The 26125-nt window shown below is 43.6% G+C and overlaps 1 protein-coding gene across 1 annotated transcript in view; it reads left to right on the forward strand.

Moving 5' to 3' along the window:
• Nucleotides 1-23579, forward strand: part of LOC137369657 (annexin A13-like) — a 42788-nt gene extending 19209 nt beyond the window's left edge. Inside the window, exons 5-11 of the mRNA XM_068030994.1 lie at nucleotides 2036-2069; nucleotides 5655-5734; nucleotides 7999-8067; nucleotides 8160-8261; nucleotides 16343-16418; nucleotides 18609-18721; nucleotides 21537-23579. Of these exons, the coding sequence (XP_067887095.1) occupies nucleotides 2036-2069; nucleotides 5655-5734; nucleotides 7999-8067; nucleotides 8160-8261; nucleotides 16343-16418; nucleotides 18609-18721; nucleotides 21537-21656 (594 nt within the window). The 3' untranslated portion in view covers nucleotides 21657-23579. The remainder of the gene's footprint in view (nucleotides 1-2035; nucleotides 2070-5654; nucleotides 5735-7998; nucleotides 8068-8159; nucleotides 8262-16342; nucleotides 16419-18608; nucleotides 18722-21536) is intronic.
• Nucleotides 23580-26125: the final 2546 nt, after the last annotated feature.

Consider the following 26125-nt stretch of genomic DNA (forward strand, 5'->3'; position numbering starts at 1 on the left):
GGGGATAGGGCAAATAATTAATTTATTTGTTATTGGCGGGGTGGGAAGGGGCAGGAAAAATGTCGTAATTTATTTGTATTTTCTTTATCTTTAAATATTTACATTTCATGGTAGGGCTGAAATCCCTTTAAAAGTGGTGCATGCAGGCAGCTGACACCATTACCGGGGACGGACAGCCAGCCCTCTCCATGTGATCAGGGTTGGCGGGGGGGGGATGGCCCGCCCCAGCTATTTAAATGAGCCACCGCACGGAAGATTGCATGGGCGGGCCGCTGTTTTTGTCAGGCACTGAAACATAGAAACATAGAAAATAGGAGCGGGAGTAGGCCATTCGGCCCTTCGAGCCTGCTCCGCCGTTCATTATGATCATGGCTGATCATCCAACTCAGTAACCTGTTCCTGCTGTCGCCCCATACCCTTTGATCCCTTTAGATCCAAGAGCTATATCTAACTCCTTCTTGAAAACATACAATGTTTTGGCCTCAACTGCTTTCTGTGGTAGCGAATTCCACAGGCTCACCACTCACTGATTGAAGAAATTTCTCCCCCTCTCAGTCCTGAAAGGTTTACCCCGTATCCTTAGACTATGACCCCTGGTTCTGGACTCCCCCACCATTGGGAACATCCTTCCTGCATCTACCCTGTCAAGTCCTGTTAGAATTTTATAGGTTTCTATGAGATCCCCCCTCACTCTTCTGAACTCCAGTGAGTATAATCATAACCGACTCAATCTCTCCTCATACGTCAGTCCTGCCATCCCAGGAATCAGTCTGGTAAACCTTCGCTGCACTCCATCTATAGCAAGAACATCCTACCTCAGATAAGGAGACCAAAACTGCACACAATATTCCAGGTGTGGCCTCACCAAGGCCCTGTATAATTGCAGCAAGACATCCCTGCTCCTGTACTCGAATCCTCTCGCTATGAAGGCCAACATACCATTTGTCTTTTTTACCACCTGTTGCACCTGCATGCTTACCTTCAGTGACTGGTGTACGAGAACACCCAGATCTCGCTGCATATTCCCCTTTCTCAGTTTATAGCCATTCAGATAATAATCTGCCTTCCTGTTTTTGCTGCCAAAGTGGATAACCTCACATTTATCCACATTATACTGCATCTACCATGCATTAGCCCACTCACTCAACTTGTCCAAATCATCCTGAAGCCTCTCTGTATCCTCCTCACAACTCACCCTCCCACCCAGTTTTGTGTCATCTGCAAATTTGGAGATATTACATTTAGCGCAAATTTGGATTCAGCCAAATGTTTCAGCTCCGTTTAATTCTCCACTTGACTCCCACAGTGACTTCTCTGTCTTCGGCCTCCTGCAGTGTTCCAATGAAGCTCAACATAAGCTCAAGAAACAGCACCCCATCTTTTGGTAAAGCACTTTACAGCCTTCCGGACTCAACATTCAGTTCAACAATTTCAGACTGTAATCTCATCCCCCATTTTGCTTCCATTCTCTTTCTTTGTTTTGGGTCTCTTTCTCTTTTGGACGACAGCTGTTCATGATTCTGTCATTCACAACTCCTTTAGACCCATCTATTGTTTCTTTACTTGTCCCATGACCATCTCCTTTTGCCTTGCACCATCATGCCTTTTGTTATTTAATCTCTCCTGCCTTCCATCCTATCACAGACCCTTTTGGCCTTTCCCTGCACCCCTCCTCCATACCACCCCCACCCCACACCACCTCCCCTGCCCCCACAGCCTTCTCTCTGGACTGCAGTTAAAAGTTAGAACTTTTTCTGGTTCTTGTCCAGGCATCGACCTGAAATGTTAACACTGTTTCTCTCTCCACAGAGATGGGTGGATGGAGTTAAGATACAGCTCAGCTATGATCTCATTGAATGGCACGGAACAGGCTTGAGGGGCTGAATGGCCTCCTTCTGTTCCTGGGTTCCCAGATGCTGTTGGTTGTTTCCAGCATTTTCTGTCTTTATGTTATCAATCACGTGCTCTTCATTTGACTAAACAAAACCTCTTATCAGCATGTAAAAATATTGACCCATGATCATTTATTTTTCAGCAAATTAAAGCCATAAAAGAAGCATACAAGCAACGTAAGTTATATTGTTACTTTAAAAAAAGAAGTCAACATTTTGTTACAATTTTATTAAAATTTCAGATTTTGATCACTTTTCCTCTCACAATGCACAGGGAAAAGAACAAATGGTCTTTTTATTATGCTCCCAAAATCCTGATTGTGCGTGTACTTAACAGCACCTAATTACTCTAAGTACCCCATCTCGCCACCCCCCTACACCACCCCCCCCAACAACCTGTGTAGCTATATCAGAGATGATATTTAAAGATTCTCACAACTTCCAGTGCCAAGGCTGCCTGTGTCCTTCAGATTGCTGTTACATTGCACAAGGGGAAACAAGGTCAAATGGCGCCATCATTAATGGAGAGAAACAATTTATTCTGATTCCGCCACTGGGTCCCCGACTCCAAAGTTCCTGCCCTGTGCCCAATTTTGGAATTCCCATTGGGCCCCAGACTCTAAGGGGGTGAAGTTGGTCTTGGTGGGTAGCAGGGGAGGGCGAATGAGCAAAATGGATTCTTTACACCACTGCCCAATGCTCTTCACCATTGACTACAGGAAGAGCAATTCCAGCTCCTAAAATCTACGCTATGTCCCTGATTTTCAAGTTGGGAGCATCAACCATGATGGTGATCATAACTTAAGCTCTTGTACCAATGTTCTGCTGGGCATCTAACCTCTGGGAGACTAGAAGTACACTGCACCCAATTATTTCCACTTCTTGGTGTGAAAGCCTCAACTGTCTGCAGTTTCACTGTAGCTTCTTCAGTATGCTGAAGAATCGGGAGTGGTAGCTTCATGGTTATGTTACTGGACTAGTAATCCTGGATGAATGACTAATAATGAGACATGAGTTAACTCCCACCATGGCAGTTTGTGAATTGAATTCAGTTAATTGAATTATCAGTAATGGTGACCATGAAATTATTGAGTGGTTCACTATTGCCCTTTTTAGGGAAGGAAATCTGCCGTCCTTACCCAATCTGGCCTATATGTGACTCCAGACCCACAGCAATGTGGTTGACTTTAATTGCCCTGTGAAATGACCGAGCAAGTCACTCAGTTGTCAAGAAGGCGCTCACCCTCACCTTCTCAAGGGCAATTAGGGATGGGTAACAAATGATGGCCTTGCCTCATCTTGTGAAAAAAGAATTGATTGCACCCAATTGTTACACTACGAAGTGGAAACCACTTTGCTGAGATGTTAATCTTGATGTATATATATCCTAACCTTCCTGGAACTAGGAGCAAGTACTTGCAATTCTTCAACAGGACCTCTAGGTGGAGTGTGTTGGTTGAGGGATAAATATTGGACAGGACACCAAGGAGAACTCCCTTGTTCTTCGAAATAGTCCCATGGGATCTTCTACATCCACCAGAGAGAGCCGACGGGGCCTCAGTTTAATGTCTCATCCGAAGGACAGTCCTTAAAATCTACCTCTTTGACAAGTTTTTGGTCACCTGTTCTAATATTTCCTGATGTGACACAAAAGCTAAATACTGCAGGTGCTGGAGTCAAAAGGAGATGGTAATGGGATACCTAAAGAAACAATCGATGGTCTTGAGGAGGTGTAAGTGGGCAATAGCACAATCATTACCAATGGCCGCCATCTGAAATAATGGGGGCAGACATTATAATCTGAAATTGCTGAAGTCAATGTTGAGTCTGGAAGGCTGTAAAGTGCCTAATCAAAAGATGAGGTGCTGTTCCTCAAACTTCCGTTGAGCTTCATTAGAACAGCACAGGAGGACGAGGACAGAGTGGTCAGAGTGGGAGCATGGTGGAGGATTAAAATGACTGGCGACCGGAAGATCGGGGTCATGCCTGCGGACAGAACAGACATGTTCTGCAAAGTGGTCACCAAATTTACATTTGGTCTCCCCAGTGTACAGTAGTGCATGTTGTGAGCAGTGAATACTGTATACTAAATTGAATGAAGTACATGTAAAGCACTGTTTCACCCGGAGGGAGTGTTTGGGACCTTGGATCGTGAGAAGGGAGAAGTTAAATGGCAGGTATTACACCTCCTGTGCTTGCATGGGAAGGGGCAATGGCATGGGGAAGGGATGTTGGGGCGATTGTTTTAGTTTTTTTAGAGATACAGCACTGAAACAGGCCCTTCGGCCCACCGAGTCTGTGCCGACCATTAACCACCCATTTTATACAAATCCTACACTAATCCCATATTCCTGTCACATCCCCAACTGTCTCTATATATTTCCCTACCATCTACCTATACTAGTGACAATTTATAATGGCCAATTAACCTATCAACCTGCAAGTCTTTTGGCATGTGGGAGGAAACCGGAGCACCCGGAGGAAACCCACGCAGACACAGGGAGAACTTGCAAACTCCGCACAGGCAGTACCCAGAATCGAACCCGGGTCCCTGGAGCTGTGAGGCTGCGGTGCTAACCACTGCGCCACTGTGCCGCCCTTAAGTGAGAAGTGGACCGGGGTGTCACGGAGGGAATGGTCTCTTTGGAATGCTGAAAGGGGAAAATGTGTTTGGTGGTGGCATCATGCTCCAGCACGGGGAGGTGGCGGAGACGGCGGAGGATGATCATTGAATGTGGAGGCTGGTGGAAGGTGAGGACAAGGGGAACCCTATCATAGTTCTGGGAGGGAGGGAAAGGGGGGAGAGCATAAGTGCAGGAAATGGAACAGATACGGTCGAGGGCCCAGTCAACCACAATGTAGGGGGAATCCTCGATTGAGGAAAAAAAAGGACATATCAGCAGCACTGGTATGAATGGTTGCATCATCAGAACAGATGTGACCGGGACAGAGAAGCTGGAAGAACAAATAGAGTCCTTACAGGAAATGGGGTGGGAGGAAGTGTAGTTGTGGGAGTCAGCAGGCTTATAGTATATATTGATTGACAGCCTATCCCCAGAAATGGAGACAGGGAAGTTGAGGAAAGGAAGGGAAGAGTCGGAGATGGACCATGCGGAGAAGAGGGAAAGGTGGAAATTGGGAGCAAAATTGATGACATTTTCCAGTTTGGGCACGAGCAGAAAGTGGCACCAATACTGTCATCAATGTACCAGAAAAAGAGGTGAGGGGCGGTGGTCCTGAATAGGACTGGAACAAGGAATGCTCCACATATCCCACAAAAAGACAGGCATAGATGGGACCCTATGGGTTCCTACAGCAACAACTTTTAGTTGGAGGAACTGAGTGGAGTTGAAGAAGTTGTTTAATGTGAGAACAAGTTCAGCTGGGGGAGGAGGGTGGTGGTGGATGGGGACTGGTTGAGTTTCCATTCAAGGAAGAAGCAGAGAGCTCTCGGACCATCCTGATGGGGGCTGAAGGTGTAGTGCCGAGAGATTGGGCGTCGATGGTTAGGGCCAGGAAACTGGAAACTGTTAAAGAGCAGAGGGAAGAGTGTTTATGTTGATGGGAAGAGACCAGACAAGGGGAGAAAAAAATAAAACCAGGAGAGGAAGAAATCATTCTGCTTTGGTGTAGTCTGACTTGGGTGTACTCTGCAAATGAAAGGACAATATTTTGTAATTTCCTTTCTTACACCTTGATTTCTATATTATTGCATATAGCACCATTGTTCATAGTAAGCCTTTCCCCTTTGTTCTGGCACAGTGTTTGCAAATGATCTGGCAATTGATGTTCAAGGTGACACCAGCGGCACACTAAGGAAGTTGCTGCTCTTATTGCTTGAGGTAAGTACTTCTAACACTTTCAACTCTTACTGGCTTGACAAAGAAATAAAAAATGCTTAATGCCGTGAGCGCTACTTGTTTCTTTCAACATGCACAGTGAAAAAACACTTCATAAGTTAAACACTCAGCCAACAGGATAGTTTATAAAATCAAACAACCATGCCTTTATTAAAATCTAATTGTTCAGAAATACTCCAATTTAGTGATCATCCAAAACCTCACTGCAAAAATGTAGTTAATCATAGGATAGAATCACAGAAATACGCTGCACAAATGAAGGCCATTCAGCCCATCATGCCTGTGCTGGTTCTTTGAAATAGCTACCAAATATGTCCCACTCCCCCTGATCTTTCTCTTTAGCCCCTGCAAATCTTTCCCCGTCAATTATTTATCCAATTCCCTTTTGAAAGTTAGCATTGAATCTACTTCCACTGCCCTTTTAGGCAGCACATTCCAGATCACAACATTACGTTCTGTAAAATAAATTTCCTCATCTCTCCCTCTGGTTCTTTTGCCTCAGTATTAAAAAAAGTGCAGAGGCTGGAAACTTTGAATGAAAGCAGAACGGTTGGATTAGCATCTGAAAGGGATAGACAGGTTAGGGTTTCCGGTGCAAGACCATCAGTGGAACTGAGCAGAGCTATAGGACTGGCCAGGACATGTCCAAGAAAATGGAGCCAAAGGATGAAAGTGGCAAGTAGGTATCAAGAGTTGAAATCTACAAAGGTTTCACCAAAAGTCAGTTACTGGTTCTGACCACATATTATTGGGACAAAGGAGGGAAACAAACATGAGTCCAGTGTGGAATGTGAATAATATTTGGATAATCCAGCAGGTAATTAAAGGGTATGGTTAAAGCCTGAAGTTGTTGAAGTCAATGTTCAGACTACAGAGCTCATGGTGACACAGAAAGAATAGATATTGCTTCCGAAGCTTTGGCTGAGTTTGCTTGGACCACATGCCTCCCTATGATGTTAGCAATAAGACACCATATTGAAAAATATAAGTTCAAGCTTACATTCTATTACTCTGGGAATATGGGGGCAATGAGTTCCAATTTGAAAATGTGAAATTGTCCATTTTGGCAGGAAGAATAAAAAAAAAAGCATGTTATCTAAATGGTGAGAGATTGCACAGCTCTGAGATGCAGAGGGTTCTGGGTGTCCTAGTGCATGAATCGCAAAAGGTTAGTCCGCAAGTTCAGCAAGTAATTAGGAAAGCTAGCAGAATGTTATCGTGAATTGCGAGGGGAATTGAATACAAAAGTAGGGAGTTAATGCTTCAGTTATACAGAGCATTGGTGAGACCACATCTGGAGTACTGGTCTCCTTATTTAAGGAAGGATGTAAATGCGTTGGAAGCAGTTCAGAGAAGGTTAACTAGACTAATACCTGGAATGGGTGGGTTGTGTTACGAGGAAAGGTTGGAAATGCTAGGCTTGTATCTGCTGGAGTTTAAAAGAGTAAGAGGCGACTTGATTGAGACATATAAGATCTTGAGGGGTCTTGACAGGGTGAATGTGGAAAGGATGTTTCCTCTTGTGGAAAAATCTAGAACTAGGGGTCACTGTTTAAAAATAAGAGGTCGCCCATTTAAGACAGAGATGAGGAGAAATTTTTTTCTCTCCGAGGGTCGTGAGTCTTTGGAATTCTCTTCCTCAAAATGCGGTGGAAGCAGAGTCTTTGAATATTTTTAAGGCAGAGGTAGATAGATTCATGATAAGCAAGGGGGTGGAAGGTTATCGGGGGTATGTGGGAATGTGAAGTTGCGGTCACAATCCGATCAGCCATGATCTTGTTGAATGGCGGAGCAGGCTCGAGGGGCCGAGAGGCCTTCTCCTGCTCCTAATGTGTATGTTCGTATTTGATGCACTGTCAAGTTTATTTACATGCACAAACACCTCACCAAGAAAGAAAACACTTCCTGAAAGAAAATTGTTGAATTGTAATCCCTCCCAATCTCCTGGACCAATATTTATCCCTCAATTAATATCACTAAAACACATTATCTGGTTATTTCACTGTCATTTGAGGGATCTTGCTGTGCGCAAATTGACTGCTGTGTTTCCGACTTCACAACCGTGACTGCACTTCAAAAGTTGTAAAGCACTTTGAGACGTCCTGAGGTCATGAAAGACGCTATATAAATGCAAGTCCTTCTTCTTTAACCCAACCCAACCAGAGAAATGCTGCACTATTCATTTAGAATATAAACAAAACACAGCAATAACCTGGCTAACATTGTTGGTAATTGTGTTAATACAGGCCGATCGAGATGAAGGGGTTGACGTCAATGAAAGCATGGCTGAAAAAGACGCTAAAGAGCTGTATGAGGTAATTAAAACAGCGTAAAGTCCAAACAACCTATGAATGATAAGACATTATCAGTGATCACTTTCAAATTGACAATTTACTCCAATTCACAGGCTGGAGAAAATCGCTGGGGTACAGATGAACTGGCATTTAATACCGTTTTAACAAAAAGAAACTCTATGCAGTTAAGGGCTACTTTCAAAGCCTATGAAATAGTAAGTATTACTCGTGACTTGTATCAGTTAGTGCCATTTTGCCTTCACTTACTATGAAAATTGTGGGATGAGTTTAGGACAAGACCTTAAAATTAGAGCCAGGCCATTCAGGAGAGAAGTCAAGAAACACCTCTTCATGCTAACAGGGTTGGTAGGAGTGTGAAGCTCACTCTCACAAAAAGCAATAGATGCTAACTCAATTAGTAACTTTTAAATCTGCAATCGATTGAATTTTGCTACACATGGATAATAAAAGGATATGGGGCCAAGGCAGGGGGGTAGAGTTAAAATACAGATGAGCCACAATCTCACTGAATGGCAGGGCAAGCTTGAGGGGCTGAATGGCCTCCTCCTGTTCCAGTGTTGTTAAAATTGGCTATACGTTCTTGTAACTGTGATGTGCCTCTCTTACACAGTCAATTTGTACACAACAGTTATAATGTGAGAGCGTTAGACAGTACTGGAGAAGGGAGTAGTTCCGTATTAGATGGGAGCAGACTGAGAAGGACTACAAGGAATGCAGAGACGGGATTACAATGTATCAGCTGAATATTGTGGTCCCACCATCGCTCATGGCGGTGGGCGTAGAAAATGGCCGCTGTCACGCATGGGCCACGCAACGCCACACCATGGCAATCTTGAGTCTGGTGGCCCATTATCATATGCCGGGCGGCTGCCCTGGCCGCCACCCCCCCCCCCCCCCACAATCCCGTGGCGGGCGTGGCCTCGGCGACGCCATCAGTGGCGTCAACTGTTTCTGTGCAGAAGCTGGCACCATTTTTAAAGGGCTGCCAGCCCTGCGAAGAAACTGCAGAGTTGCCCCCAATTCCCCCAACCCACTACACCAAAACTACATATTTGCCTCCCCCCCGCTACACTACCAATACAGAGTTCACTCCTTCCCCGCCTTGGTGGCACCAGCCTTCCCTGGACGGGAAAGTGAAGGCGGGCGCGTGCTGCCCATCACAGTGAAAGTCAGGAACTGCAGGTAAGATCACTGCGGATAAGATTTTAATTAATGCAAACAGGTAATTTAAATATGTAAAGTCGGGTCCCGTTGCAGAGCGGCTGAAGGCCCGCCACAGAGTTTCCCCACTGCCGGGATGATCGGGCTTAGCAATGTTGGCGCTGGATTCCATGGCAGGCCGCTTTGATCTTCCGGAACCCCCCCCAGCCACAGAACCCAATGTTGGGAGGAGAACAAAATCCAGCCCTATGTGTGTAAACACACACAAAGTGTGATGAATAAAGTTGGTGAGCTATTAGCAGAATGGGAACATGATGTAGTGGCAATAACGGAAACATGGCTTAAAAATGGCGAGGACTGGGGGTTTAATATACAAGGATATGAAAAGATATATTTAGAAAAGATAGAGAGGGAAAAAAGGGAGGTCGGGTAGCAGTCTGATTAGGTAAGACATTGCAGTTTTTGAAAGGGAGGGTGTCCTTTAAGGGGCACGGGCAGTATCCATTTGCTTAGAGTTTAGAGTTGAGAAGCAAAAAAGGTATGATCACATTACCAGGGATATTCTATGGGCCTCCAAATAGTGAGAGAGAGATAGAGGAGCAAATCTGTAATGTGAAAATGTACAAGAACTATAGAGTGGTGATATTGGGGTATTTTAATTACACAAATATCGATTGGGATAATTCTAGAGCAAAGGGTAAGGAGGGAGAGGAATTTCTGAAATGCATTGAGGTGAACTTCCTTGACCAGTATATTCTCAGCCCAACTAGAAAGGAGGCGTTGCTGGATCTGCCAGTGTCAAGCGTTCAGTTTTTTTGGGGTTGACATAGTGGGGTGGAAAGTAAATGTTTAATCTGCCCCTTTGCTAAATGGTTGGTGGGAAATGAGGTGGGCCAAGTGGACCAAATGTCTGTCAGGGAGCACTTGGGTAAGAGTGATCATCGTATCATATGTGGATATGTGGATAGAGATAAAAGATAATAAAGGATCAATCACCCTAATATATGTCGTCTACAGGCCACTTAATAGGGGAAAGGCGATGGAGGAAGAAATGTTCAGAAAAATTAGTTGAGTAAAAAAAAAGGATAATCATGGGGAATTTCAACTATTAATTGGACAGAAGAAGTAGGTAAAGGGGATAAGGGAATGGAGTTCCTACAGTGTGTGCAGGATTCTTTTCTAACCTGATATGTAAAAAGCCCAAGAAGGGCGGCGCAGTGGTTAGCACCGCAGCCTCACAGCTCCAGCGACCCGGGTTCAATTCTGGGTACTGCCTGTATGGAGTTTGCAAGTTCTCCCTGTGTCTGCGTTGGTTTCCTCCGGGTGCTCCGGTTTCCTCCCACATGCCAAAGACTTGCAGGTTGATAGGTAAATTGGCCATTATAAATTGCCCCTAGTGTAGGTCGGTGGTAGGGAAATATAGGGATAGGTGGGGATGTGGTAGGAATATGGGATTGGTGTAGGATTAGTCTAAATGGGTGGTTGATGGTCGGCACAGACTCAGTGGGCCAAAGGGCCTGTTTCAGTGCTGTACCTCTAAACTAAACTAAACTAAACATAAGGTTTAGACTCATAATGCAGAAAAGCAAGGAACGCTATAAGGTAGAATGTCTAGATTGGAAGAGGGCTAATTTCAATGCGATGAGAAGAGATCTAGCCAGAGTAAAATGGAACCAAAGACTGACAGGCAGAGCTGTATCGGAATAATGGATTATCTTTAAGGAAGAGATGCTTCTGGTACAGGCTAGGAACATTCCAACAAGGGTGAAAGGTAGGGGAACCAATAAGAGAGCTCCTTGGATGATGAGGAAAATAGAGATTATGATGAAACAAAAAAAAGAGGGTGTATGATGCACGTCAGGTGAACTTATCAAGTGAGAACCAGGCCACATACAATATGTTGAGAGGGGAGGTGAAGAGGAAAATAAGATTAGCAAAGAGGGAATGTGAGAATAGAATAGCAGTCAACACAAAAAGGAAACCCAAAAATCCTCTACTGGCATGTAAATAGTAAGCAGGTAATAAGAGATGGAGTGGGGCCTGTTAGAGACAAAGAGGGTAAGATATGCTTAGAGGCACAGGGCAGGGCTAATATACTTAATGAGTACTTTCCATCAGTGTTCATTGAGGAAATGGAATCTGGCAAAATATCGGTAGAATCTGAGAGTAGAGGCAATGGATAGGGTAACAATTGAGACAGGGGACGTACTAAAAAGGCTGGCTGTGCTTAATGATGCTTATGATAAATCACCTGATCCAGATGGCTTACATCCCAGTTTGCTAAAGAAAGTGGGGATGGAGATAGTGGAAGGGCTTGCCTTAATCTTCCAATCTTCCCTGGATATGGGGAAGGTGCCAGAGGGTTGGAGGTTGGCAATTGTGACACCCTTATTCAAGAAAGGGTGTAAGGACAGTCCTAGCAACTACAGATCAGTTAGTTTAACATCAGTGGTGTGTAAGGTTTAGAAACAATAATCAGGGAAAAATCAATGGACACTTGGAGAGGTTCGAGTTAATTAAGGATAGCCAGCATGGATTTATAAAAGGCAGATCATGCTTAACTAATCGAATTGAAATTTTTGATGAAGTAACAGAAAAGGTTGATAATGGGAATGTGATGGATGTTGTTTATTTGGATTTTAAGAAAGTATTTGATAAAGTACCACATAAAGGGCTGGTTAATAAAACTGAAGCTCATGGAATTGGAGGGTCAGTGTCTAATTGGATATAAAAATGACTTAAGGGCAGAAAACATCGAGTCGTAGTAAATGGTTGTTTTTCAGACTGGAGGATGGTAGACAGTGGTGTTCCTCAAGGGTCAGTGCTGGGACCACTGCCTTTTTTTGCTATATATAAATGACTTGGATCTTGGAATACGGAATAGAATCTCAAAATTTGCTGATGACATCAAACTTAGAGGTGTGGCAAAAAGTCAGGGGGATATGAACCAGGTGCAACAGGGCATAGATCGGCTAGCAGAATGGGAAGAGAGGTGGCAGATGCAATTTAATACTGACAAGTGTGAGGTGATACATTTTGTAGAGGAAATATATACTTAATGGCACAGTTCTAAAGAGTGTGCAGGAACAGAGGGACCTGGGGGTGCATGTGCAACGATCTTTGAAGGTGGCAGGACATACTGAGAGTGTGGTTAGTAAAGCATATGGGATCTTGGGCTAAATAGAGGCATTGGGTACAAAAGCAAGGAAGTTATGCTGAAACTTTATAAAGCTCTGGTTCGGCCCCAAGTGGAGTACTGCATCCAGTTCTAATCACCACACCTAAGGAAGGATGTGAGGATCCTTGAGAGGATGCAGAGGAGATTTACCAGAATGGTTCTAGGGATGGGGAGTTTTAGTCACAAGGTTAGATTGGAAAAGCTGGGGTTGTTCTCCTTAGAACAAAGAAAATTGAGGGGAGATTTAATAGAACTGTACAAGATTATGACAGGCCTAAGTAAGACAAGGAAAACCCATTCTCATTAACTAACGGTACAATGACTAGGGAACACAGATTGAAAGTTTGGGGCAAGAAATGCAGGGGGAATATGAGAAAGAACTTCTTTACGCAGCGAGTGGTGATGACCTGGAACTCGTTGCCCACAAGGGTGGTGGAAGTGGAGACAATCAATGACTTCAAGAAGAAGTTGGAAGGGCACTTGAAGGAAATAGACTTGCAGGGCTACGGGGATCAAGCAGGTGAGTGGGACTGAATGAATATCTCCGTGGAGAACTAGCATGGACTCGATGGGCTGAATGGCCTCCTCCTGTGCCATAAATGACTCAATGAGTTGGTCCAGTTGGAAATTTCCATTGCTTTCTTAACTGTGAACTGCAACACAGCAAAAATTAAAACCCAGAAAAGAATATTGGCTAAGAAATTGATACTGGAATCTAGTCAATTAGTGTCAGCTGTGGCTCACTTGGTAGCACTCTCACCGTTGAGTTACAAGGTTGTGAGTTCAAGTATCTCTCCAGGGTTTGAGCCCAAAAATCAAGACCGATACTCCAGTGCAACCCTGAGGGAGTGCTGCATTGTCAGAGGTTCCATCTTTTGGATGAGAAGTTAAGCATATGAATACGAACATACGAATTAGGAGCAGGAGTAGGCCATTCGGCCCCTTTGTGTCTGCTCCGCCATTTAATAAGATCATGGCTGATCTGATTGTAGCCTCAACTCCACATTCCTGCCTATCTCTGATATCCTTTGACTCCCTTGTTGGTCAAGAATTTATCTAGCTCTGCCTTAAAAATATTCAGTGGCCCTGCCTCTACTCCTCTCTGGGGAAAGAAAGTTCCAAAGACTCACAACCCTCTGAGAGAAATAATTTCTCCTCAGCTCTGTCTTAAATGGGTTACCTCTTATTTTTAAATAATCTCCCACAAGGGAAACATCCTTTCAGCATCCACCCTGTCAAGTCCCGTCAGGATCTTATATGTTTCAATAAGATCACCTCTCATCCCTCTAAATTCCACACTCAACCTGTCCAACCTATTCTCAGAACATATACCCCCATCCCAGGTATCAGTCGAGTGAACCTTCTCTGCTCTACCTCTAACGCATTTATATCCTTCATTAAATAAGGAGACCAAAACTGTACACAGCACTCCAGATGTGGTCTCACCAATACTCTACACAACTGTAGCAAATCATCCCTACTTTTATATTCCATTCCCCTTGCAATAAACGACAACATTCCATTTGCCTTCCCAATCACTTGCTATATCTGCATACCAGCCTTTTGTGATTTATGTACCAGGACACCCAGATCCCTCTGTACCTCAGAGTTCTGCAATCTCTCTCCATTTAAATAATATGCTGCTTCACTTTTCTTCCTGCCAAAGTGGATAACTTCACATTTTTCCACATTATACTCCATTTGCCAAATCTTTGCCCACTTCACTTAACCTATCTATATCCCTTAGCCTCCTTGTGTCCTCTTCACAAGTTATTTTCCTACCTATCTTTGTGTCATCAGCAAATTTAGCAACCATACCTTCAGTACCATCATCTGATATAAATTGTAAATAGTTGTGGCCCGAGCACTGATCCCTGTGGTACTCCACTAGTTACAGCTTGGCAACCCAAAAAAGACCCATTTATCCGTACTCTTTGCTTCCTGTTAGCCAACCAGTCCTTTATCCATGATAATGTATTACCCCCTGCACCATGGGCTCTTATTTTTTTTAGTAACCTTTGATATGGCACCTTATCAAATGCCTTCTGATAAGGTTCCCCTTTATCCATGTTGTTTGTTACTTCGTCAAAGAACTCCAAATTAGTCAAACATGATTTCCCTTTCATAAAACCATGTTGACTCTGCCTGATTACATTGAGATTTTCTAAGTCCCCCCGCTATAACATCCTTAATAGATTCCAGCATTTTGCCTATGACAGATGTTAAGCTAACTGGCCTGTAGTTTCCTGCTTTCCGTCTCCCTTCATTTTTGAATAATTTTGGAAAATGTTAAAAAAATGCATCTATTATCTCAGCAGCCACTTTTTTAAGATCCTAGGATGAAGTCTATCAGAACCTGGGGGCTTGTCTGCTTTCAGTTCTCATAATTTTTTCAGTACCCTTTCCCTGGTGATTGTAATTGTTTTAAGTTCCTCCCTCCTTTTCACCTCCTGATTCACAATTATTTCTGGGATGTTATTTGTATCCTCTACAGTGAAGACAGATGCAAAATAGTAAAAGTACCATATGAATGCAAGTTTATCTTTCTTTTCTTTTTTAGTATTCTCCATTATTTGACTCCAATGATTTTTGCATAACTTTGCTACTTCATGCTTGCTGAGCCATGCACACATCAGGCTCTGATCCCCAATCTGTATGGAGCCAGCTGATCTCAGCAACTGGAGCAATTCAATTGGCCTCTCGGTTAGGAAATGGTATCAATTTTGGACCTTTCCCTCTCCAGTATCATTACTCAGTGATCCCTGATGGGATATGTCTTTGTGGTCTGTGGGTGAGAATTAGGAACAGGCTAATATGTGATTGGTCCCCACCCCCCCCCCCCCTACAAGCTGAAATAACCAGCTCACTTCCTGGGCTCCTACTTGCAGGATAGTTCTTTGGTTAAGGTCCAGAAGGCTAGAACCTGGAACTGTAACCCGTGCAGCAGTCCCCACCTACAACACAGGCAGCTAAGAACTCCTGCATGGCTCCCCAGTCATTAATTTCTCCAAATAAGGGTTTTTGTTTCCAGGAGCATCATTTGGACATGGATGCAAAAATAGAACAACCAGTGCATTTTATCCAGCAGTGGCACAGGTTGCCTATGCTTGTGGATAGATACTTGAATAGGAAAACATTGCAGGGCAATGGGGAAAGAGTGGGGGGAGTAGGACTGATGGGATAGTGGCTGAGATAGAAGATTGTGAGTTAAGTCACACTCCAGAGATCTGAACTACAAATGGCAAACAGAGGAATTCTTTTGCTGATGTTTGATCACATGAGATGTTTTCACGTTTTCCCCTCTTTATATTGCTATTATAAAATGTTTTGCAGTAACAGATGTAATGTCTCCTCCTTGTGTGACCTCACAGTGGAAACCTACAGTGCAGAAGGAGGCCGTTCAGCCCATCGTGCCGGTTCTGGCACTTTGGAAGAAAAAAGAAAGACTTGCATTTCTATAGCACCTTTCATGACATCCCAAAGTGCTTTACAGCCAATGAAATACTTTTCGAAGTGTAATCACTGTTGTAATGTAGGAAATGCAGCATTGCACGCAGCAAGCTCCCACAAACAGCAATGAGATGATGACAAGAGAATCTGTTTTAGTGATGTTGATTGAGGGATGAATATTAAGGCAAGGAGAACTCCCAGTTTTTCTTCAAATAGTGCCATGGGATCTTTTACATCCAGCTAAGCGAGCAGACAGAACATTGGTTTAATATCTGATCTGAAAGACAGCACTTCCACCAGTGCAGCACTCCCTCAATACAGTGTTAATCTGGACTTTGAACTCAAGTCTCTGGAGTGGGACTTGACCATACCTTTCTGACTCAGAGGCAAGAGGGCTACCCAATGAGCCACTGCTGAAACCCTAAGCATAACTACTAACAGATTATTTAACAGAGGCTGTAACTGTACTTTCTCTCATTTACACAGCTCCATGGTAAAGACATCGAGGAAGTGATCAAAAGCGAAACATCAGACGATGTGAAGAAGGCCTATCTGACAATCGGTAAAGTATTCAGTAAACACTGGTGATAATTTGGACTTTTTCAACTCCAGCTCCATGCGTGAAATTAGTTTTTTCCCCCTTTATTCCTTAAAAAAGTTTCAAAATTATTGATGCAAAGTCAAATAGAGCATCACAGCCTAAGATGTCAATGCCCAGTCATGCAGGGCATCAGCACTGAATACACAGCAGCACAACTAGTGCTGGACGAGGTTATTCAGCCCTTTGAGCCTGTTCTGCCTTCCAGTTAGATTATAGCTGATCTGTATCCCAACTCCATCTGGTCGTGCCTTGGTTCCATTACTCTTAATACCCTTGTCGAACAAAAATCTGTCAATCTCTATTATTGCGTGGTTCCCTTTTGCTGATCTTAGCCATTTGAACACCTAAGAATATGGCCAAATTAAGGCAACGTCAGATTAAGTTCAAGGGTCACATGATACAGTCATGCTTTCCTTGTGATTTCAGGATAATTTATTTTTCACTGATTTAACAGTAGACAAATGATTGGAAGATGTAGTCTGAAATACCAGAATTATTTAGATATCATTCATCAATCATTCATGGCACTGCACTTGGGCAGTGAAGACTATGTGTAATTTAGTCGCCATTTTAAAGTCATGGTGGGTGAATTTAACCGAACTTACTGGGCAGAAAACCCAAGGGATCGGTCGGAATGTTGGTTTTATATCCATCCGGTATTTTACATAGAAGCACAGAAACAGGCTGTTCAACCCAACTGGTTTATATTAGCATTTATGCTCCACATGAACCTCCTCCCACCCTTCCTCACTTCACCCTATCAGCATAACTTTCTATTCCTTTTTCCCTCATGCGTTCACCCAGCTTCCGCGTAAAATCCATGCTATTCACTTCAACTGCTCCTTGTGGTTGCAGGCTCCACCTTCTAACCACTCTCTGAGTAAAAATGTTTCTCCTGGGAGGCAATTCCAGAGATTGGGGTGTAACGATTCAACGAAGAGTAAAGATTGAGCGGAGTGTACAACCAACTTTGCATCAAATCTCGTCAGTTTCCCAACAAGCATGTTTGATTAAAATTGCTTCCAAAGCATTCTGCCCTTAACTTTATTATAAACATTGATTTTATATTATCTATACTTAAATAGCAACTATTTGGCAGAAGAGCTTCTCTGCAGTACAGGCTGGGCAGCTGGCAGCTACAATACTAAGGCACTGTTGTGTCAACACTGGATGGAGGGTGAACTGGCACAGGAAGCAGAGATAGCTACTCCACACTGACTGGCAATTACGTAATCACTGTGACAAGGTTACAGAAGTGCTTTCCGTTATGAATGGGGACAAAGGGATATCGAGGTACTGGCATTTAAGGTGCAAAAAATGTTTCCAAGCCTGATACTAGAACTGAGAGGTTATAGCTATCAGGAAGGATTGAACAGGCCAGGGCTCTTTTCTCTCTAACAGAGAAGGCTGAGTGGAGACCTGATAAAGGTCTTGAAAATTATGAAAGGATTTGATAGGATAGACGTAGAGAAGACGTTTCCACTTGTGGGGGAGACCAGAACTAGGGGCCGTAAATCTAAGATAGTCACCTAATAAATCCAATCGGAAATTCAGGAGAATCTTCTTTATCCAGAGAGTGGTGAGAAGGTGGAACTTGCTACCACACTGAGTAGTTGAGGTAACTAGCATAGTTTCTTTGAAGGGGAAGTTTGCTAAGTCCGTGAGGGAGAAAGGAATAAGAGGGTATCTTGATAGGGTGAGATGAAGTAGGGTGGGAGGAGTCTTGTGTGGAGTAGAAATGTTGGCAGAGACCAGTTATGCCAAATGGCCTGTTTCTCTGCTGAACACTCCATGCAATTCTAAGTAATAATGGAAAATTTTGATGGCAAAAAACCAATTATCCGGTCATTATCTCATTGTTGTTTGTGGGATCTTGCTGTGCACAAATTGGCTTCCGCCTTTCCTATGTTACAACAGTGACTATACTTCAAATGTACTTCACTGACTGTAAAGCAATTTGGGATGGACTGACATCATGAAAGGCGCTATATAAATGTTATGTTTTCCTTCTACAATTTTAGATCCTCACAAATATCAGTGGAAGGGTTAAGAAGGAATAGGGATACCGCACAGTCAATGTCTTTAGAGCAGCTATTTTGAATATGAGCTGACCAATCCATAACTCGGTATTGCCCTGTTTACATCCACCAGTTCAATGCACCAAGGATTGTCAAGCATACTTTGCCGAGGTGTTACATGAGGCGATGAAAGGTGTAGGAACCAAGGAGGACACACTGATTCGCATTCTGGTATCTCGCTCAGAGGTAACATGGAAAAATAACTTGGCTTATTGTGTCCGATTTCCCAGCAGAATTGTGAAATACGTTTCATTGGTCTGTTTGCAGCAATCCAATCACTGCGTTAAAATGTGAACCGTTACCTGGTTAAATGAGAGTCAGTGGAAAACAGAGGTTTCAAAAAATAATTAATGAACCACTGATCCTTCAATATTGATGTTTTGACCCTGAGCTTCCAGTCGCCTGCCACTTTAATTCTCCGCTCCACTCTTACTCTGACCTCTCTGTCCTCGGCCTCCTGCACCATTCCAATGAAGCTCAATATAAGCTCAAGCTAATCTTTCGATGAGGCACTTTACAGCCTTCCAGACTCAACCCCGAGTTCAACAATTTCAGATCATCACCTCTGCCTCCATTGTTTTTAGAAAACAGCTGTTGGCAATGATTCCTCTGTTGTCATTTAAACCTCCTCTCGATCCATCTTTTGTTTCTTTACTTGTATCATTACCATGCCCATCACCATCACCGCCTTGCACCATCACCCCTTTTGCCATTTAATCTCTCCTGCCCTCACCCAATAACAAACCTTCCCTTTTATTCTTTCCTCTCCTCCCCGCCTCTTTCCCTGCCTCTGCACTTGTTTAAAACCTGTTTCATCTCTTAACTTTTTCCAGTTCTGATGAGAAGTCATCGACCTGAAACGTTAACTCTGTTTCTCTCTCTATAGATGCTGCCTGCTGAGCATTTACAGCAATTTTTGTTTTTATTTCCGATAGTGTTCATGCTGTGCGAGCTGTACCTTTTAATTAATCTATGACATGTTGATAGATACATGAGAAACAGAGGCAAGCTCTAATTCCCTACTCTATAATCCTCTCAATACTTAGCTAACTATGGTAGTTCACATATGGTTAGATACTTGGGGTGGAGGTGAAGGACGCTGTGGATACAATTCGTATCCCACATGTGCGGGGTTGTATTTTATGGAGGTGATGGGGGGTCTTGACTGCCAGCTGAAGTTCTGGCAAGAGACCCTCGTTGCCTCCTTTGGGGAAGGCCTGCCCTATGACAAGCCAATCAGGCACTGGAGAGGACATTGGCGGGCCTTTCTTGGGATCAGGACTCCAGGGACGGGAAGTCTCCAGGGAGATGGTGGCTGCTGCCAGAATGACACTCACTGGAGTCCTTGGATCGCAGAGACCCAGGCCAGAGGTAAGTGATGGCGGGAGGGGTTTCGCTAGGTGGGGTCAAACGGAGGGGTCATGGGGGGGTTCGGTAGCAAGGGCATGGATGTGGATTACAGCGGGTCCCCCCTTCCCAATGCTGGGTCCCTCAATCAGGCACTGAATACCATTGAAAGAGGGACCCAACACCCCCCTTCCCCACACACCCTGGGAGACCACAAGTGGTGGCAGAAAGAGGCCCTTAATTGGCTATTAATTGCCCCTTGGGGCTTCAATTGGCAGCAGGGTGGGAAGGCTGTCTGTGGACTTAATTGGGGTGGAGGTGTGAAAGTGGCAGGGTCCCCACCCACCAGCATCCTGCCTGATTAAATGTCCTCCCCACCTCCAAATATGCTGGGGATGGAGGGCATAAAATACCTCCTGTGATTCACTTGATTGCTGATCTCTGTTAAGATCGAGTCACTGCCATGCCTGAGATACAGTTTATCTGCCATGGGTACTCTTCACATATTCTCTTTAAACCTACATGTTAGCAGGTAATTATACCTAAAAAATAGCACTTGTAAATACAAATGATCTCTACGTGTAGATGACAGAAGTATCAAGTGTCAGTTGTGCTGGATATTCACACAACCCTCCAAAAATATACCCAGATCCTCCTGGAAAAGTAACAACATGTTAACGATGTAACGATGCACACCTTTATTAATGCAGAAATTGGCCAGCAGTTCCAGGGGATGAAGAAATATGCCTTGGAGTAACGAACTTACAGAATGTGTTGCTGCATTTAAGCAGCTCCACCGTTTTCTTCACGCAAATGGCATCTCGCTCTTAACCTCCCTGCTATATTTAAGAACTTTCTGGATTTGCCCCATTAGTTGCTCATTGAACTCACAGCAGAAAGTTAAGCCTGGAACTTAACAGCCTAAGTGCTCTTCTAACAATGCGGTAATCTTTAATGCAATACCAATCAACCTCTCTGGCCCAAAATGGGAACCAATCTAAACTGCTCCATCTCATTCCTGCAGGTAGTAAATTCTTCGTAGAGATCTTAGAAATATTAAAACAGAAGCAAAATACTGCAGATGCTGGAGATCTGAAATAAAAACAGAAAATGCTGGAAATACTCAGCAGGTCAGGCAGTGTCTTTGGATAGATCCTTCACTTTCAGGAACAGCATTTTCTATTTTTATTTAAAATAATGTTTTACTTTTGAATGTTTTTGATTAATCTTTTTCTTACTTTTCCTCTCTGGCTTTTATTCCAATCTTTCCCTCTTTATTTTTCTTTCTGTACCTGGTCCGACTCTAATTTACCTGATATCCTTCTCTGTCGTTCCTCTGCTTCTATCTCAATTCTTAACTCTCGGTGGTTAAGGAGATAGACTGTTGGTCCCGCCATTCACGTCGGCTCTTGCCATGCCGTTGTCAGCTCTCACCCCCAGCAAGTTATGGCAGAAAGCATTTTCAAGCTGAAGGGTGCAGGAAATATTCTAAGTAACAACATACAGTGCAAGATGCCCCACTCCAAAAGGATCGACCCCTGTCTACCCCAATGACAAGAAGCTACACTACCTCTATACAAACGACAATTCATGTTGATGATGCCCTGGGACCGAATGCTAAAAAGAAGCTGAATTTCATTTCTTCTTCCAACAGATTGATCTTCCATCCATTAAGGAGAGGTATCAGGAGATATACAAGACGCCTCTGGCAGAAGCAGTCAAATCTGATACGTCCGGCGATTTCCAGAAAGTTCTGCTGGCCTTGATAAAATAAGAGGCATTTGAACCTGGGCGCTATTTTAATCGATGTGTCCTATCCCATGTTCAGTAATATGCAGTGTACAAGCCCATTGTTGGTAATAAGGTTTGATATGTACATCAGTATGATACTATCATAAATTATCGCTTCTTTTAAAAAAAGAAGCAAAGTTATTTCTTTTGAAAAAGATGGACCATTTTGGATACATACTTGTAGGGATAAAATTTTCATGGGCTATGGGGAAAAAGCCAAAGAGCGGTACTAGTTGGATTGATCTACCAAACAGCTGGCACGGGTACGATGGGCCGAATGGCCTCCTTCTGCACTGGATCACTGTATGACCCAAATGCTTTCCATCTTAACAGCTTCTGTGTAATATTTTCAATATTTCAAACCCAATGTTGTGCATATTTCCCAGAGAAAGACATATAATACTGTACATCAAGGAGAAGCCTGATGTCCAGTACAATATTGGTTACATAGGGTTAATTGACTGGAAATTCTGGATTCTGGAAGTGGGTTAGGTTTGAAAACTCATTTCAGCTCTAGGATGAGTGCCAAACCATCCCAGACAGATGGAAACAACTTTCTATCATTCATGACTCAGTGGGGTAGCACTCTCATTTCTAAGTCAGAAGGTTGTGGAGTCAAGTACCACTCCAGGACTGGAGCACAAAAATCTAGGCTGACACTCCATTACAGTATTGAAGGAGTGCAACACTGCCGGAGGTGCTATCTTTCGGATTAAATATTAAATTGAGGCCCCATCTGTTCTCACAGATGAACACAGAAGATGGCACTGCTTTGAAGAAGGGCAGGGGAGTTCTCCCTCGTGTCCTGGCCAATATGTATTCCTCACCCAACATCACAAAAACAGATATTCTGGTCATTGTCACATTGCTGTTTGTGGGAGCTTGCTGTGTGCAAATTGGCTGCCGCGATTCCTATAATTACTTCAAAATTACTTCATTGGCTGTAGACCACTTTGAGACATCCTGCAGTTGTGAAAGGTGCTCCAAAAATGTAAGTCTTTTGCAGGGTCCTATGCAAGACGAGTCCTGAGCCTTCGCAATCGGTATGTATTCAACACAAGCTCACAGCTTCATTGAGCTCGCAATTTTCTTGCACGACTTAGTCATCTCACTCTGAGAGGAGGCAAAGGATGGTTGGTGTGGGAAATGTAAATGTCACACTGGTGCAGTAGGAGGCATTCTTTTGAGCCTCAGGTTAAGGTTGATTGTAGGAGCAGAGTAAAGTAAGCTTTATTCTGTACCTGGACTGTTCTATACCTGGCCTGGGAGCACTGGAATCTGATCGTTGATGTCCGATGTGGAAGAAGATTTTTTTTATTCTTTGATGGAACGTGGGAGTCACTGACAAGGCCAGCATTTGTTCCTGATCTCTAATTGCCCTTGAATTGAGTGGCTTGCTAGGTCATTTCAGAGGGCAGTTAACAGTCAACCACATCGCTGTGGGTCTGGATTCACATGTAGGCCAGACCAGGTAAGGATGGCAGATTTCCTTCCCTAAAGGGCATTCATGAACCAGATGGGTTTTTACAACAATTGATGATAGTTTCATGGCACCATTACTGAGACTAGCTTTCAATTCCAGGTTTTTTTAATTAATTAAGTTTATTTTGCATTCTACCAGCACTGCCATGGTGGGATGTGAACCCATGTCCCCAGGGCATTATCATGGGCCTCTGATTACTAGCCCAGTGACATTACCACTACGCCACTACCTCCCCTATCCTTTCACCTTAATACGTACCAGACGTTTAGCACCAAAAACTCAGAAAATCTAAGGGATTTTTAAGACCCGTTTGATTCATGTTTCCCATAAATATGGCCGTTATGATCTGTTGTAATGTATCATACTCTTTTGCTGTATAATTTAGTTTTCATTTCGATACCATTAGTATATACAAGAAAGGAAACATGTTAATAAACTGTTATGTTTATCATGCCAAAAATATGCTTATTCAAACTAAGTCAGAGACTCTGTTCAACATCTCTGCAAGTCAGCAGTTTATTGATATCTTGTATGCATAATGTACATTATTTTCCTAGATTTACCACATCAATCAGTGAAATTTACCCTTCCCCATCACTGCAACTATTGAGTGGGCCCAGTGAGCTCTCCCACCACAGCTTACCCTCCAGTCGTTTGATTCTATTTCCTTGTCTCAGTGTGAAACTCACTTCCTCAAATCTTATCCTAATCCAAATAATTTCGTGATATAAACATAAGTTGAGCTTGTTTAATCCAGGGACCAATCCATGCAAGGACAGTCTAAATATTTATGCAAACTTGCTTCGGAGCCATAACACACGGATCATATGAAGCACCAGAGCGAGTCACAAGGTTTGCCCTTCAGCGATAATCCCGCGTTTGCTTTCCTGCCCTCTCCATGATGGAGGGCAAAAAAATTACAAAAGAACTTTTCACTCTGTGACTATTTCGAGTGTTCCAAGAGTAAGCCAATTTGAGACCAAAATTCCTTTGAGAAATAAGCCCTTATTTTCTGGATGCAGTGGATAATACGATACATAGGAACAGGGGGAGGTCATTCAGCCCCTTGAGTTCATTCCACCATTCAATCAGTTGGTGGCAGACCTGTAGCCATGTCTATACCTGACACACAAGCAAGTACTAAACTAAAAATAATTCACAGTTCAGTGTGACTGCCAAAGCAGGGATGACAGTAACCAGAGCTCCCTCTAGTTTTTATATGAAAATTCCAGGGCTCTTGGAACAAGTTGCTGGCTCGTACGATGGACCCCAATTTGTTGGATTCTTTCAATTAAGAGCTGGATCGGTTTCTGACTGGGGCGGAGATCACCTTGTACAACACATAGATACTGCAAAGAATGATCAGGGTCAGAGTGACATCCAGAACTAGTTTCAACCGCCTAAAAGAATCGAAGAGGAATTTCCCTGATTTTTTCCCCCCAAAATTGGCCCGAGTTTTTTTTTTTAAATCTGTTTCTTCGGCTCTCCCAGAAGATCATGTGACTTTGGGTGGATGGGGAATGTCTGTATTGTGATACACAAGGCATCGCTATTGTGTGAGACAGGCTGGGGAGATCAGATTTTCCTGTCTGCCATTGTTCATATAATAACGTGCTGCATGAGAGCTCATCTGACTACATATCGGTCTGGAAATTACTGTTGAGACAAATGTCAGGCCTCTGCCAGAACTATAATATCCTGAGGTTGTGCAAGGCGCTTTAGAAATACCAAGTTCTTTCTTAACAATGTGAGTCTGCTGCAGCAGACACAGCTACGGGAGAGTGGCAGAAGAGATGTGCCTAACCAAGCAGAGTGATAGAATGAAACAGTTTTGACAGGTCTTTCCAACTGGAGCTCCTTTCGTGTTGCACGTTATATATCAATAGACTGTGGCTGCAAGGGCAGCTCAAAGGCTGAGAATTCTATGACGAGTAACGACAACAAGAACTTATATTTATATGGCGCCTCTAATGTAATAAAACATCACAAGGCACTTCAGAGGAGCGTTATAAAACCAAGTATGACACCGAGCCGCAAACGGAGATATTAGGTCAGATGACCAAAAGAGGTAGGTTTTAAGGAGTGTCTTAAAGGAGGAAAGGGCGGTGGAGAGGTATAGAGAAGGTATTCCGAGCTTGGGGGCCTAGGCAACTGAAGGCCACCAATGGTGGAGTGATTAAAATCAGGGATGTGAATAAAATCAGTGATTTTTTTTTTAGAGATACAGCACTGAAACAGGCCCTTCGGCCCACCGAGTCTGTGCCGACCATCATCCACCCATTTATTACTAATCCTACACTAGTTCCATATTCCTACCACATCCCCACCTGTCCCTATATTTCCCTACCACCTACCTATACTAGGGGCAATTTACAATGGCCAATTTACCTATCAACCTGCAAGTCTTTTGGTATGTGGGAGGAAACCGGAGCACCCGGAGGAAACCCACGCAGACACAGGGAGAACTTGCAAACTTCACACAGGCAGTACCCAGAATTGAACCCGGGTCACTGGAGCTGTGAGGCTGCGGTGCTAACCACTGCGCCACTGTGCCGCCCAAATGATGTTCAAGAGGCCTGAATTAGAGGAGCGCAGATAACCTGGAGGGCTGTGGGGCTGGAGGAGATTACAGAGATAAGGAGGATGCGAGGCCGTGGAGGGATTTGAAAAAAAGAATGAGAATTTTAAAATAGGCAATGTAGGTCAACGAGCACAGGGGTGATAGGGGAACGGGACTTGGTGCAAGTTAGGACAAAGGCAGCAGAGTTTTGGATGACCTCAAGTTTATGGAGAGTAGAATGTGGGAGACCAGCCAGGAGTGCTTTGGAATAGTCAGGTCTAGATGTAACAAAGGCATGAATGAGGATTTCAGCAGCAGTTGAGCTGAGGCAGGGGCAAAGTCGGACAATGTTACAAAGGGTGGAAATAGGCAGTCCTAGTGATGGCGTGAATATGAGGTCGGAAGCTCA

The sequence above is a fragment of the Heterodontus francisci genome, chromosome 5 (genome assembly GCF_036365525.1).
Source record: "Heterodontus francisci isolate sHetFra1 chromosome 5, sHetFra1.hap1, whole genome shotgun sequence".
NCBI lineage: Eukaryota > Metazoa > Chordata > Chondrichthyes > Heterodontiformes > Heterodontidae > Heterodontus > Heterodontus francisci.